This window comes from Erythrolamprus reginae, unplaced genomic scaffold (assembly GCF_031021105.1).
Source record: "Erythrolamprus reginae isolate rEryReg1 unplaced genomic scaffold, rEryReg1.hap1 H_18, whole genome shotgun sequence".
NCBI classification, from domain to species: Eukaryota; Metazoa; Chordata; class Lepidosauria; order Squamata; family Dipsadidae; genus Erythrolamprus; species Erythrolamprus reginae.
The window spans coordinates 605,780-622,679 of NW_027248471.1; the positions used below are offsets into that span (position 1 = coordinate 605,780).

Genomic DNA, 16,900 nt, shown 5'->3' on the forward strand with positions numbered 1-16,900 from the left:
AAATTATAGAAGTCCCCCCAATCCCTGACTCCCTCAGGGCAGGTGATATAGCATAGAAAGTATAGCTCACCATATTCATACCCCACAATATTATCTAAAACTAATTTCAGAGGAAATTTAGAGGGTTTATTCAGAAATACATCATGATAGATGATATTGCAACTCACTGAGATGTCAAGGAAGATTAGGATGAGTATACAATTCCAGTCAAAGTAGTAGTAGTAGTAGTAGTAGTAGTAGTAGTAGTAGTAGTAGTAGTAATAATAATAATAATAATAATAATAATAATAATAATAATAATAATAATAATATATTTGTATGCCTCCCCTCTCCGAAGATTCGGAGCGGCTAACAGTTATCCATATCCTGTGCTATATCCTGACCTGAAAACTGACTGCAGTTGGTATTGGTATCTCCTATCCATATCCTGTGCTATATCCTGACCTGAAAACTGACTGCAGTTGGTATTGGTATCTCCTTCCTCTGGAGACCTTGAAAGCTGTAGACCTAATGCTTTCTCTACAACAGAACAATAGGAGAACATTGGTAAAGGTGCCTATAAACAATAGGGCAATCTTATTGAAATATATACACTTGAAATAAGAAATTTAACTTCCTAAGAGATAGTGCATATAAAATATGTTTTAAACTTATTATATTCATCCAAATGATAACAACTATTTGGTTTCTTTATTCAAGATCAAAGAAATCTGGGGTTTGTATCCATTGCAAGTTGTTTCAGAATGGGCATTGGGCCTACCTTATATGCCCCTTCTTATGGGGTGCAGCTAGCCTCCAAGGATGAGAAGGGACCACCTTTTGGTCAATCGGGACTGAATCTGTATTTAAAATTTTGCCCCTTTGCCTACCTTCCCACTCTTTAGGTGAAAGACAAAGTTGGATTCTGCATGCAGCTCCCATACAGACATAATGCATACCTAAATTCTTGAATCAACTTATTCCAGCCAGACTGTATATAATGGGAAGGACTTGGAGGTTAGCTCCACCCCCCGAAAAAGAGTGTATTGGTGTGGAGCTAACCTCCAAAGATGGGACATACCAAAGTAGTCATCCAAAAACAGGAGGCCACTTAAGTTTAGATAGTATCTTTGCTGTCTCTCACCACCAGTTACAGAACGTTCTTCCCAAAGGCTTCCTCCTATGAGGTGAAGGTATCCATTCTGTAATGACAAAAGTAGTCGGTGAGGCTCAAGTGGCTGCCTTACAGATCTCATTAATGGTTGCTTTGGTGGACTATGCAGTTGGTAGGCCATGCTGCGGGTTGAGTGCACCGTTACTCCCAAGGATCGAGGCAAGGGCAATTGTTGGTAGGCCAGTGTGATGACAGTATGAATCCAACAGCCCACCATGAACGAAGAGGCCTTACGACCCATGGAGGCGAGCTGAAATGAAATGAACAATACCTCGATCTTGCAAAAGGAAGATGGACGTAAATATCCAGAGTTTGCCTAAAGTCTGGCAGTACTTCATTACACAACTGAAAATAATGAAATTCAGTGAAAAATTCACAGGTCTAATTAGTGCAATATATAACCAACAAAAAGCTAGAATAACAATCAATGCAGATCTGACCGATGAAATACAAATAAAGAAAAGGGTCTGGCAAGGTTGCCTACTAGTGCCTTTAATTTTCATTCTGGCATTGGAAACATTATTAATTAACATAAGAAATAAAAAGGAGGTAATAGGACTTAAGGTGAAAAAAGAGGAATTTAAGCATATGCGGATGTTATGGCCTTCATTCTTGAGGACCCACTAGAGACAAGTAAACCCCTACTAGATGAGATTGAGAAATTTGGAATAGTTAGTAGTCTGAAAATAAACAAAAATAAAAACAAGATAATAACTAAAAATATGACTATTAACCAGGATTTGGAATTAGAAAACACCTTAGGTATCAGTATTACAAAAAAGGTTAAATATTTGGTAATAATCCTCTCTGCAAAATGTAGTTCAATTAGATAAGTAAAAAGATAGGTATGATAATATAATACCGAAAATAAGTACTGATCTAGATAAATGGTCTAAGCTCCAATTATGTCTCCTTAATTAAAATCACCTTAATTAAAACGAATGTGCTTCCAAAGATGTTATTCTTATTCCAAACAATTCCTATCAAGCTAAATAAAGGTGTTTTTTTGACAAACTAAACAAAATAACTCATAAATTTATATGGAATAAGAAAATAGCGAGTGTTCTGTCTGGGTTTTCCCAGACCTCCACACCCACTGAAAAAACAGCCAGACACTCTGGTAAAATCCAAAAGTATTTTATAGCAGGAAAAAATAAGCACAAAGGAAAACCTGTCTTCACAGCAGACAGGTTACAATACGTTACAACAGGGTCCTGATGTCCAGTCAATTTCACAAGCTTCTTGCTGACACCCCCCCCCCCCCAAGGTTTCAATAGTCCAAGGCACAAACCAGGATTGTAGCCACCAAAGTTCACAGACAGGTCTCACGAATCTCCAAGATAAAACTCCACAAGCCAGGAAGGGTGGGGCCGCCTTTTATCCTTTCCCAAGCACCACACCCAAACCCAGCTGTGACCTCTAATGCTGGAAATACCTAGCCAATTGAGTTCGTCTCTGATTAGCTCTCCTGTGTCGCATATCTATGATGTCATGAGCATCTTCCCCCAGGGAATCCAGGCTGCTTGCTGGGGAGAGCTCCCCCTGGTGGAACTCTGGCTGTCCTTCTTCTTCAGCCTGGGATTCCGCTTCCTCGTCAGTCTGCACCTCCTGGTCCTCAGCCTCTCCCTCTGAGCTGGAAGCCGACAGCAAATCAGCCATTCCCGGAGGGGTCCCAGGCTGAACCACAACAAGCGAGAATTAAGTTTAAAACTATGCAAGACCATAGGAATAGAGGGGGAATGGAACTTCTAGTTTAAAAACTATATCATCTGGCCATTTCATTAAGATGGGTAAAAGACTGGATAACTCTTAGAGAAAAAAAGAATGTTAGTTTTGGAAGGTTTCAACTTAGAATTTGGACGGCACTCCTTTCTTTTTGGAACAAAAAACAGATCATACACCCACTTTAAATAATACTACATAAGGAGAAATCCAATAGAATCCCCAGATGAATGTCATCTACTGAAGCTATAATACTGTATATCCAAATACAATGAACACAAATAAAATAACAACCTAGCTCAGTGGCAAAGAAATTTTGGGAAAAAATTAGGAACATATTAGAACAAATTATGACCAATAAAATTCCATTAAGATCTGAACTTTTTTTATTATGGATAATTAGACATAAATTTACTAAAGAAGTCAGATATTTGACACTATATTTGATAAATGCTCAAAGCTGGAAGCTAGAAACTCTTCATTTCATATAAAACTTAATAATTAAAATACATGAAGTAGCAGAGATCAGTAAGTTAACATTCAAACTCCAAGAAAAAGATAACACAGATTCTACAACACTTGGGACACACACACACACACACACACACATATGGGTATGGCTAGCTGATGAGGTCAAAATAAGGCCGAAATAGATCTATCCTAGTCATTCAGCAAAAAACAAACAAACATGTGACATGTGTGTATATATATATATATATATATACATACATACAGTGGTACCTCAAGATACGAACCCCTCGTCTTACGAACAACTCGTGATACGATCCCGGGGTTCAGAAAAATTTTGCCTCTTCTTATGAACTTTTTTCGAGTTACGAACCGGCATTCGGAGACAGCTGGGAAGCCGTGCAGCTGTTTTAAAAGGTGACAGCCAGGCGGCGGGGCTTCCCAGCAGCCTCCCGAATGCCGGTTCGTAACTCGAAAAAAGTTCGTAAGAAGAGACAAATTTTTTCTGAACCCCGGGTTCGGTTCGGGAGGTTGCTGGGAAGCCCCACAGCCCGGCTGTGACCTTTTAAAACAGCCGCGCGGCTTCCCAGCTCTCTCCGAACGCCGAACGCGGAAGTTCGGCTTTGGCGTTCGGCTTCGGGAGACAGCTGGGAAGCCGCGCGGCTGTTTTAAAAGGTCACAGCCACGCTGGGGGGCTTCCCAGCACCCCCCCAACCCCGAACCCAGAAGTTCGGCAAAAGTTTGGGGTTCGGGGGGGTGCTGGGAAGCCTCCCAGCGCGGCTGTGACATTTTAAAACAGCCGCGCGGCTTCCCAGCCATCTCCCGAAGCCAAACGCCAAACCCAAACTTCCGCATTTGGCATTTGGAGGCTGCTGGAAAGCCGCACGGCTGTTTTAAAAGGTGACAGCCGGGCTGTGGGGCTTTCCAGCAGCCTCCAAACGCCAAACGCGGAAGTTTGGGTTTGGCATTTGTCTTCAGGAGACGGCTGGGAAGCCGCGCGGCCGTTTTAAACGGTCACAGTCAGGCTGGGGGGGGGGTTGCTGGGAAGCCCCCCAACCTGGCTGTGACATTTTAAAACAGTCGTGTGGCTTCCCAGCCGTCTCCCGAAGCCGAACGCCAAACCCAAACTTCCGCGTTTGGCATTCAGAGGCTGCTGGAAAGCCGCACGGCTGTTTTAAAAGGTCACAGCCGGGCTGGGGGGGTTGCTGGGAAGCCCCCCAGCCCGGCTGGGAAGCAGCGCGGCTGTTTTAAAAGGTCACAGCCGGGCGGCAGCGGTTTTTTTGCGGGGTTTTTTTTGGTTGCACGGATTAATTGACTTTACATTGTTTCCTATGGGAAACAATGTTTCGTCTTACGAACCTTTCGTGTTACGAACCTCCGCCTGTAACCAATTAGGTTCATATCTTGAGGTTCCACTGTGTATGTATATATATATATATATATATATATATATATATATATATATATATATACACACACACACACACACACACACACATACATGCAAACATATATATATATATATATATATACACACACACATACATACATACATACATGCAAACATATATATATATATATATATATACATATATATATATATATATATATATGAAATGTTAAGATCATACATACTTCAAATATAGTTATATTTTTAACAGTTTTTAGTGTTTTTAAATTGTTATTAACTGCCATTTTATACTATTATTAATTTAATTGATTTTTAACGTTATTAGGGTTCTAAGTAATGGATGATTGGGATAAATTTGCTTGTGGTTATGAATCGAATGACTGGTACGATTGGGTGGGTGGGGGTGGGGGTGTGTGCGGTATGGATGAATTTTTTGATAGTAGTGTGAATGATAGGTCTGGCCCACCTGACGCTCGGGAGGCAGGGGAGGGGGGGTCGCCGATCTCTGGGGGGCCAGAGGGTCGGAATATCCCTGTGTTGCTGGGGAGAGGCAGATATGGCGGGGGCCACAGAGTTAGCCATTCCAGGGGAACGAGGGATCGTTGCCTAATAACAGTCCCTTGTTCTGGCTCTGTGAGCCCAATCTTGGGTACTGGTGGTGAGTGTAACTCTGGCCCTGGGCTCAGGTTGCTGCTGCTGAATGCCAGGTCGGTGGTAAATAAAGCTCTCCTCATCCGGGATTTGATCCTGGATGAGGAGGCCGACCTGGCATGTATTACTGAAACCTGGCTGGGCCCGGAGGGAGGTGTTCCTCTCTCTGAAATTTGCCCAGCCGGGTTTCAGATATGGCATCAACCTCGACCCCAGGGAAGGGGGGAGGAGTGGCTATTGTAGCCAGGGAGAGCCTTTGCCTGCCTAGACTCATTGCTCTGGAAATTGCGGGTTGCGAGTCTCTCTTGATGAGGTTGGACTTAGGGGTTCAGGTGGGCTTATTTCTCACGTACCTGCCTCCCAGCTGCGTGTCAAAAGCCCTGCCTGTGCTACTCGAGGAGGTAGCCGGGTTGGCGGTGGAGTTCCCCGGACTCATCGTCCTGGGGGACTTCAACCTGCCGTCACTCGGCGAAACCTCTGGGTTGGCACAGGAGTTCATGGCCACCATGACAGCCGTGGACCTGACTCAAGTAGTACAGGGTCCGACTCACGAGGGAGGGCACGCACCTGACATGGTATTCCTTTCCGAGCAATTGAGTAATGGTCGGAGACTAAGGGGCTTAGAAGTATTGCCTTTGTCATGGTCAGACCATTTTCTACTATGGCTTGACTTCCTGGCTCCAATCCTTCCCCGCAGGGAGGCGGAACCAATGAAGATGTTCCGCCCCAGACGCCTGATGGACCCAGAGGGCTTTCAGACGGCGCTTGGGGTTATTCCAGAGGCACTCGTCCACAGTTCGGCGGAGTCTCTCGCGGAGGCCTGGAACACGGCTGCAGCGGGGGCTCTTGACCGGATTGCGCCTTTGCGACCTCTCCGAGGCGTTAGACCCCGTAGAGCCCCATGGTTCAACGAGGAGCTCCGGGAGTTGAAGCGCCAAAAGAGACGTCTAGAGAAGCGATGGAGGAAGAGTAGGTCTGAATCCGATCGAACACTTGTAAGAGCTTTTATTAAGACTTACAAAGTGGCGCTCAAGGCGGCAAGATGCGCGTACCATGCCGCCTTGATTGCATCAGCGGAATCCCGCCCGGCCGCTCTGTTTAGGGTGACCCGCTCCCTTCTTAATCAGGGGGGAGTTGGGGAGCCCTTGCAGAGTAGTGCCGAGGATTTTAACACGTTTTTCGCTGATAAAGTCGCTCGGATTCGGTCCGACCTCGACTCCAATTGTACAACAGAGTCGACTGACAACGAGTCAGTCGAGGTGACTGGGGCACGTACTTGTCCACCTGTCTGGGAAGAGTTTGATCTGGTGACACCTGATGAAGTGGACAAGGCCATTGGAGCTGTGAGTTCCGCCACCTGTTTACTGGATCCGTGTCCCTCCTGGTTGGTTTCGGCCAGCAGGGAGGTGACACGGAGCTGGGCCCAGGAGATTACCAACGCTTCCTTGGGGAGGGGAGTTTTTCCATCACTCTATAAAGAAGCGCTTGTGCGCCCCCTCCTCAAGAAGCCCTCCCTGGACCCAGCTGTCCTTAATAACTATCGTCCAGTCTCCAACCTTCCCTTTATGGGGAAGGTTGTTGAGAAGGTGGTGGCACTCCAGCTCCAGCGGTCCTTGGAAGAAGCCGATTATCTAGGTCCCCGGCAGTCGGGTTTCAGGCCCGGTTACAGCACGGAAACCGCTTTGGTCGCGTTGATGGATGATCTCTGGCGGGCCCGGGACAGGGGTTTATCCTCTGTCCTGGTGCTCCTTGACCTCTCAGAGGCTTTCGATACCATCGACCATGGTATCCTTCTGCACCGGCTGGAGGGGCTGGGGGTGGGAGGCACTGTTCTGCAGTGGTTCTCCTCCTACCTCTCTGGCCGGTCGCAGTCGGTGTTAGTGGGGGGTCAGAGGTCGACTCCTAGGTCTCTCCCTTGTGGGGTGCCTCAGGGGTTGGTCCTCTCCGCCCTGCTATTTAACATCTACATGAAACCGCTGGGCGAGATCATCCAAGGACATGGGGTGAGGTATCATCAATATGCGGATGATACCCAGCTTTACATCTCCACCCCATGCCCAGTCAACGAAGCGGTGGAAGTGATGTGCCGGTGCCTGGAGGCTGTTGGGGCCTGGATGGGTGTCAACAGACTCAAGCTCAACCCGGATAAGACGGAGTGGCTGTGGGTTTTGCCTCCCAAGGACAACTCCATCTGTCCGTCCATTACCCTGGGGGGGGAATCATTGACCCCCTCAGAGAGGGTCCGCAACTTGGGCGTCCTCCTCGATCCACAGCTCACATTAGAACAACATCTTTCAGCTGTGGCGAGGGGGGCGTTTGCCCAGGTTCGCCTGGTGCACCAGTTGCGGCCCTATCTGGACCGGGACTCATTGCTCACAGTCACTCATGCCCTCATCACCTCGAGGTTCGACTACTGTAATGCTCTCTACATGGGGCTACCTTTGAAAAGTGTTCGGAAACTTCAGATCGTGCAAAATGCAGCTGCGAGAGCAGTCATGGGCCTACCTAGGTATGCCCATGTTTCACCATCACTCCGCAGTCTGCATTGGCTGCCGATCAATTTCCGGTCACAATTCAAAGTGTTGGTTATGACCTTTAAAGCCCTTCATGGCATCGGACCAGAATATCTCCGAGACCGCCTCCTGCCGCACGAATCCCAGCGACCGATTAGGTCCCACAGAGTTGGCCTTCTCCGGGTACCGTCAACTAAACAATGTCGGTTGGCGGGCCCCAGGGGAAGAGCCTTCTCTGTGGTGGCACCGGCCCTCTGGAACCAACTCCCCCCGGAGATTAGAACTGCCCCTACTCTTCCTGCCTTCCGTAAACTCCTTAAAACCCACCTTTGCCGTCAGGCATGGGGGAACTGAAACATCTCCCCCTGGGCACGTTTAATTTATGCATGGTATGTCTGTGTGTGTGTCTGTTAGCATATGGGGTTTTTTAAATATTTAAATATTTTAAATTTGTCTGATTGCTTATGATTTGTTTCTACATGTTGTGAGCCGCCCCGAGTCTTCGGAGAGGGGCGGCATACAAATCTAAGTAATAAAATAAATAATAAATAATAAAAAAGGAAAACAAACAATAATCTTATAAATCCTTTAACCATGATTATTAAAAAATGTAGACAAACTGTTGCTAAAACCACTTATCAATTTAATGACTTAGTGAAATAGCGATTCACAGTTATTAGAAACAATACAACCCAGAAAGAGTAACACAATGAAATGTAAAGTTTGTAAATTATGAAATGTATGTTTGAAATGTATGTTTGAAAATGAAATAGAACAATATAAACAGGCTGTAAAGAATAAGGACCAGCAGGATAGCTGGCATATATGTCAATCGTTAAATGTTTAAGTTCTGATATATATACACACACACACACACACATATACACACACACACACACACACACACACACACAATATCTGTATGTTTTTGTATATTCTTTGTACATGTGCCTTCTTTTTATATGTAAATATTTTTAAAAGATATTTTTAAAAGGAATGAAGTCATTATAGTTTACTGACTTATTAATATTATGATTATAAATTCAAATTTGTTATTATTTAGCAATTTCTATTATATAAAATATACAATAAAGTACAATATATCAACAAGCAGAATTTAGGAAAGGACAAAGTGTGATATAGTCCCCATGAAAGAGAAGTAACTTCAAATCACAGAGTTGCTTGAAAAGAATAAGGTCTTTTCCATCCAGAATAGAGCAGAGAAAGTGCCAGATAGTTTCTGAACAAAGATAAATTCATTTTTGTAGCCCCATACTCATCTAATATTTACCTTTTTGTAATTATTCTTCTAAGTGCCCTTTTCACTTCTTCGTTTTTCAGACTATAAATAATTGGGTTCAGCATGGGGGTCAAAATGCTATACTGGATAGAGAAAAGCTTATCTAGTGTAGTTGAAGAAACATTTCTAGGTTTTATGAACTGAGACATTCCTGTCATGTATAGCAAACCCAATACAGTTAAATGAGAGCTGCAGGTGGAAAAAGTTTTTCTTCTGCCCTCTGCGGAATGTATCTTCAGGATACTGGTGATAATGTGGATATAGGAGACCAAAGTTGGTAAGAAGGAACCAAGTCCAAAAATCATCACAGTAAATAAAAGAATCCAATCATTAATAAAAGTATTAGAACAAGATGCTTTCAATAGCGATGGAAGTTCACATCTGAAGTTATTAATTTCTCGAAGGCCACAAAACTGTAAGACAAATATGGGAACTGTGTTTATGATTGCAGCCAATAAACCCATTAGCCATGCTCCTACAACCAGGTAAATACATAGTGCTTTATTCATGACCATTATGTAATGAAGCGGGTGACAAACAGCACTATATCTATCATATGCCATTGCTGAAAGTATAAAAACTTCTGTAACACTTAATAGAAGACTGAAAAACATTTGTGTAACACAGTTGGTGAAGCAAATTTTCTTATGTTTCATAAGAAAGTCCTTTAACATCTTAGGGACAATATCTGCTGAGTAACAGATATCAACAAAAGACAAATGAGAAAGGAAATAATACATGGGTGCAGAGAGAGTAGGATCCATTCTTACAATCAAAATCATTGTGATGTTTCCTGAGAGTGTTAGTAGAAAAATGATTGAAAAGATCAAGAAAAGAAAAATCTGGAGTTGAGGATCACTGGAAAGTCCAAGAAAAAGGAAGTCCAATGAATCAGTTTGGTTTTCCATTTTTGTTTACTCTTCTATAATACAAAAATAAATATGTAAATAAATATATCAGGTGAAATATAACTCAGTTTAGATTACATTAAATTATTTTTCTTTCAACTCTTTCACACATTATCTTAAGTTTATGGTTAGAGATATATACATCCTACAAATTTCTACATATTTTGCAAAAAAAATCTACAAAAAAAGAAATCTAATGAGTCAATATCAAAAAGTTATATGAAAACAGAACATTTTAAAAATTGCATACATTAAATCTATTTAAAAGGCAGAGATTTTCTGAAGTATTAGCATTTTCATGTTAGTTAGTTATTATCAAAAACAAAGTGAAAATGTAGTTAGATTTACAATTCTGACTATTCAAGTAATATATACATCATCATTAATATTTTTGAAGATGAAAGAATTTTCGTGAATATATTTGCAAGAAATGAACAGAAGGTTATACTTACTATATTTTACCTTTCAAAACAAACATGAAAGTATGGACTGAACAATGACCCAAATCCTAACCCTACTTATCCGCACCTATCAATTGTTGTAGTGGTTTTTTCAAAATTATATGGTGGCAGAATTTATACTTGAAGTATTATTATCCATTCTATATGCAGCATAAATTTTGTAATCAAATAATAATAATTATCCCATAAGGGAAAATATCCCCACATGAAAACTCATTTCTAATGATCAATGGCTTATAATTATTTCTCAAATAGTTGTTTGTATGAGGATGAGCTCATTAATTCTGTCTGAAGTAGTATAAGGTTTCCTTCCTAAGCAGGGGGTTGGACTAGAAGACCTCCAAGGTTCCTTCCAACTCTGTTGTTGTTGTTGTTGTTGTTGTTGTTAATAATAATAATAATAATAATAATAATAATAATAATAATAATAATAATAATAATATTTAAAAGAAAAAATGAAAAAGAAATAAAAAACTTGATTAAAAACCAAAAAAGAAAAGAAACCAAAAGTAAATAAGTCCCCCTCAGGACAAGTGATATAGCATAGAAAGTACACTTCACCATATACAGGTATATACCCCACAACATTATCTGGAACTGATTTCAGAAGAAGGAAGAAATTGGTGAAGAACTATTACCCCTCACTGGGTTTGTTGAGAAATACACCACGATAGATGATACTGCAACTCACTGAGATGTCAAGGAAGATTAGGATGGGTATACTATTCCAATCAAAATCATTCATATGTCTCAGTACTATATTCTGACCTGAAAACTGACTGCAGTTGATATTAATCATCTCCTTCCTCCAGATACTTTGAAAGATAGAGACCTAATGCTTTCTCTACGATAGAACAATAGGAGAACAATAGTAAATATGCCTATAAACAATAGGGGACTCATTATTTAAGAAATGTTGTAAGCGTAATGAAAATTTCCATCTTTTGGCAGAAATATAGCAAGATTTGATCACATGGAATAGAATAGAAACATCAACCCGAGTCAAGTGGAAGGAGGATCTTAAAGTGAAATGTTGGAGACTGTGAAGAATTCTGCCGGTGGTCTTCATCCCCCGGCGCTTTTGCTGGAGGCTCGGTGGACACGGCTACTGGCGTAGCTGCCATGTTGGAATGCCGAGATCTCACGAGGCTTCGCGAGATCTCGGCTGAAAATCTCGGCCACCCGATGACAGAGTCCTGGGTGGAGCCAGGACAGAGTCCTGGGTGGAGCCAGCCAGCCCTATAAAAGGGGCTGGCTGGCTCGAAATCCTCCTTTTCGCCCAGGACTCTGTCTGAGCAAACACCCACCCACCCTCCCTATCTTGCAGTGTGCCACTGTGGGTCACCCTAGGGGGCCGAATAGGAATTTTTGGCAGTCTTGGCATTTGCCACGATTGTTTTTTCGCCTATTCCACACTGGAGTGACGGATAAGCGGTTAGGGGGTGCTTTGCCCCAATTAGGTTAATTGGCTTACCTTTGGTCATTTGGGTAGGCAGGTTAGGGGCGGAAAACTGGGTGGTGGTTTAGCAACTGCGTGTTCTCCGTTGGGCATCTTTGGGGATGATTGACAGGTTCTCTCCAAAGCTTGTGGTTTTGACGACCTGAGCAATTGGGGGGAACCAGTATTTAACACATAGTTACTACTACAGCAGTCACTGAGAACATAAGAGAAATAGCATCTTAAGGCAATAGTGTTTCAGTAATTATAAGCATATGTCGTTGGTTTGTTTTATATATTGTCAAACCCAACCAGTTATATACATAGTACTAATGAAGCTTATGAGTGATTTTGCCAGAGAAAACATTAGAAAAGTATTTTAACAGTTAAAAGAGGAAAAAGAAAGAGACCAGAAATTAAGGAGCGGCTACATAGCAAATGGAGATCATGGAATAAAAAACCTTAAAAAGAACTGTAACTGTAACTAATCAGTGAAGCAGTGTAAGTGATGTGGAGGCTGTTAGGGTCTGGATGGGTGCTAACAGGCACAAACTCAATCCCGAAAAGATGGAGTTGCTGTGGGTTCTGCCTCCCAAGGACATCCCCATCTGTTTGTCCATTACCCTGGGTGGGAACTTCTGACCCCCTCAGAGAGGGTTCATAACTTGGGCTTCCTCCTTGATCCACAGCTGACTTTAGACCATCACCTTTCAGCTGCGATATGGGGAGCATTTGTCCAGGTTTGCCTGGTACACCCGTTGTGGCCCTATTTGGACATGGAGTCCCTACTCAGAGTTGTTCATGTCCTTATCACCTCAAGATTCGACTACTGCAATGCTCTCTACATGGGGCTATCTCTGAAAAGTGTTCAGAAACTACAAATTGCGCAGAATGCAGCCGCATGAGCAGTCATGGGCCTACCAAGGTAGGCCCATGTTTTTCCAGCACTCCGCAGACTGCATTAGCTGCCAATTGGTTTCCAGAGTTGATTCAAAGTGTTGGTTATGACCTATAATGTCGTACATGGCATGGGACCAGATTACTTATGGAACCACCTCCTGTCGCATGTAAATCAAACAAATAAACCAATAGACCAATAGACCAACAGACCAATAGACCAATAGACCAATAGACCAATAAACAAATAAACAAATAAAAAAATAATCAAATAAACAAATAAACAATGCCTAAGCACTGAGGAGTTTTACTTTAAAAGACATGGTGGAGATGCAAGAAATAGAAAATATAATAAGTTGAGGAGAATATTTTGGAAAGTAGAATTTGATTCAAAAAATGGAAAAAAATAAAGTTGGAATATTGAAGCTGTAACAAAATCTGTTGGGTGGAGAATCAGGAAGGCTGTTGTTGGTGTGTTTGTTTTGAGTGCAAAATTGGAAGCAAAGACATTACACATGTTTGATCTCTTGAATTGATAAAAATTAAAAATAAATCAAATAAATAAATAAATATAGAAAGCTTAGAAAATTCTAAAGCAGAACAATTTCCTCATTTGTGTACTATTTAAATTTGGTAGTGAATAATGCAGAAAAATAACTTTTGGCACCACAAAATTCTTTTGTTATACAGAAGTCATAAAACTAATTTTAATCTCAATAAAACAGTACAGTACAGTTAATGTGATGCACCCTTTCTCGTAGGATGGAACTAGTCTCCGTGGATGGGAATGACACTGACCATAGTCAATAAGGACTGAGCCTGAAAACATATAAATAGGGGTCCCCATGTGTCACACCTCCTCTTTTGTGTGAAGAACTAAGACAGGCTCAGCATGCTGCTCCATGTAACATACAATTAAGAAGACCAATGTGAGGACAGCCAGCCAGGAATGTTCACAAAAGGGAGGGTCTTGGAGATTAGCTCCACCCTATGAAAAAGGGTGTATCACATTAACCAACACTGCTTCTTCATAGTGGGTGGAGCTAGTTTCCAAGGATGGGACTTACCAAAGCCCTTGTCCCTTAGGAGGATAATTTGCAAGTTTTTTTCTGCCTATAGCCCTAATGCCTTGGCTTCTACCACCAATTGTTTAATACCCTGCCTATTAATATGGGCTTTAGCCATCATATTGTCCGTCAAAATTAATACACATTGACCAAACTGTAAGGATTGAAATTGTTGAAGAGCCAGAAAGACCGCCTTGGGTAACCTCAGCCCTGACATGAACACCCCGACCCCTGGTGCTGGTGTCAATGGTGACTGCAACCCTGGATAGCTTCAGAATACCCATTCCCTTGTTAAGGGCATGGGATCTCCCCCACTCTAAAGACCTGTGGGCAGATGCAGGAATCTGCACTTTGGTCTTTGAGGTGTCCTGCCCTCTCATTGGAATGGGAGAATAAACCATTGAAGATATCTAGAGTACAAGTGAGCCCAAGGAACGATGTGAATGCCAATATCATCTTGTCAAGGAGAAATGACAACTGATCCAGAGGAATCAGTCCTTGGTCCAGAATGCACTGAACAGAGTCCAATATGGTGTATATCCCTCCTCTCCTGGGACAGGTACACCTTGTTCTCCAGAAAGTCAATGATGGCACCTAGGTGAGTCAGTCTAGTAGCTGGAGAGAGCTGACTCTTGCCCACATTTACAAAGAACCCATGATGTCCGAGGGTGTTGAGTACTACCTGGACATCCTCCTCCACTTGATATTAGGAGGAAGACTGGATGATATATTGTCCAGATAGCATTGGACACACACAAGTATTGCCCTGTGATGGGCCGCTAGGGCATCTAGGATCTTCATGAACACTCTTGGGGCCGATGATAGTCCATTCATAATGTTCCCCTGCATATGAGAATCAGAGATACAGTAGAACCTCTAGATACGAGCTGCTCCACATGCGAGTATTCCAAGTTGCGAGCCACGACATGAGCGAAATTTCTGTTTGACACCCGAGCTCAAATTTGGGATACGAGCCGAGCTTCCGCTAGGTGGCACAAGAATCTCCTTGCTTCCAGTTATCTCGGCATGAAAAACAAAGTCTAAAGGCATTCGTTTGAGATGCGAGTTGATCGACTTACGAGCTCGGGTCTGGAACGAATTAAACTCTTATGTCGAGGTATCATTGTATCCGCAAGGTTTTGACTGAATGGGGACATGGAGGTAGGCCTCCGACATTCAATAGAGGAAAGGAAGTAACCCTTTCTTATACTTACCAATATTGACTGCAAAGTATGCATTTTGAACTTGCGGCATACAATGAATTTATTTAGCCACTTGAGATCGAGGATTGCTCTCCATCCCCAATGACTTTGGTACAACAAATAATATAGAGTAAACGCCCTGCCCCTGCTGGTCCCCAGGCATTTTTGGATGATACAGATGTCTAACAGGTGTGAAATGGCATCTGCCATGAGGAATTCAAGGAGTGAGGGCACTGTCCAAAGAAATCCGGGGGGTGGGGGTGGGAGAGGAACTGTCCAAAGAAATCCGAGGGGTGGGGGTGGGAGAGGAACTGAAGGGAGAGACCAGCTGACAATGTGTTGCACACCCAATTGTCAGATGTTATATCCTCACCAAGTGACTCCCAGTGGGCGGCTCCCCAGAGGGCCTAGTGGTTCCAGTGGAAAGGGCATCTGCCGGCTCCTTGAATGGGCCATTGGAACTGGGTCTGGGTCAGTTTGCTGTTTGGGGGAAACACTAAACCACATTTGGGGAAAGAAGATGCCCTATTGACTGCTTTGCGGCTAGCGGTTGGGAGGACCTTCTATTTGTCCTTGGTTTTGATGACAATAGGATCAAGTGATGGCCCAAATAACAAGTGACCGTTGATGGGTGCTGCAGCCAAATGCCATTTGTAGCAGATATCAGCTTGCCAGAAGTGCAGCCAATGCATCCTCCAGGCTGCAATAGTGGAGCCCATAGCTCTGGCAGGGGATCTGTGGCCTGCAGAGTCACATCGGATGTAAGTTGTGCTGCTGCTATCAATTTATTTATATCTTGTTACACTTTGGGGTCAGCGGCAAGAATATTCTGTTGCAATGTATGCAGCCACTTGATGGACATTCTACAGAAAAAAGAGGCTATTGTTGACACTTTAACAATCCAAGCCAAGGCCTGATGTGAACTTTGTACCACAGTTTTGTGGTCCTCTGGCTTAAGCAGTTCCTCAGAATTTCCCGGCACAGGAGCATTAGAGAAGAGAGCCAGCACAAGAGCATCAGTTGCTGGAACTGATAAGTGTTGCATCAGGCACAATGCTATGTTAAATATTTTTTTATTTAAAGCATTTGGGAGAGAACCCGCAGCTGGAACCTCCCATTGTTTCAAGATAGAGTCCACAAAGAGAGTTGGGGCTGGAACTATCTCTGTCTGGGAAGCAGCAGCCTCAAACAGAGGGTCTATCTGTGGTGTACCCGTGGATGGTTCAGTAGATGTAGAAGCCAAGTTGGCAGTTACTGTTGCTTTGCACAATAAAGATTTTAAAAGGCTTGGCTGAAAGAGTCCTGATTTAATGGGAGACTCTGACTCAGTATCTTCATCTTCTGACAATTCCATGCCCCCAACCTCCCTATCTTGGGATGCATCTTCCTCTTTGTCAGAGGGGTCAGCAAGGGAGTCTCTGTGGAAAGAGGGGGGCCATTGAGGCTATGATTATAGGTGGAATTGGTGGGATAATAATATACATTAGAAGGGCCAGGGCAAATTTGAGGAGCGGTGGAATCCCCAGCCATAGCCCTGATGCCAGTCTCAATGCCCTTTCTTATTGCAGCATTAATGCACTCTTAAACATCAGGAGTATTAATGACACTGTCTCTATTTGATGCAGGTCTGTGTTCCAGGTTGGTGGGTGGAATAGTGAGGGGTGTATGACACCTCTGCTAATCTTAGATCAACATTATCTAAGGATAAA

The 16,900-nt window shown here is 43.0% G+C and overlaps 1 protein-coding gene across 1 annotated transcript; it reads right to left on the reverse strand.

The window, feature by feature from the left end:
- Positions 1-9,205: 9,205 nt before the first annotated feature.
- On the reverse strand, positions 9,206-10,126 carry LOC139155384 (olfactory receptor 5A2-like). Its single transcript, XM_070730516.1, has one exon. It carries the CDS (start codon positions 10,124-10,126, stop codon positions 9,206-9,208), a length of 921 nt encoding a protein of 306 aa, XP_070586617.1.
- Between the last annotated feature and the right edge of the window lie 6,774 nt (positions 10,127-16,900).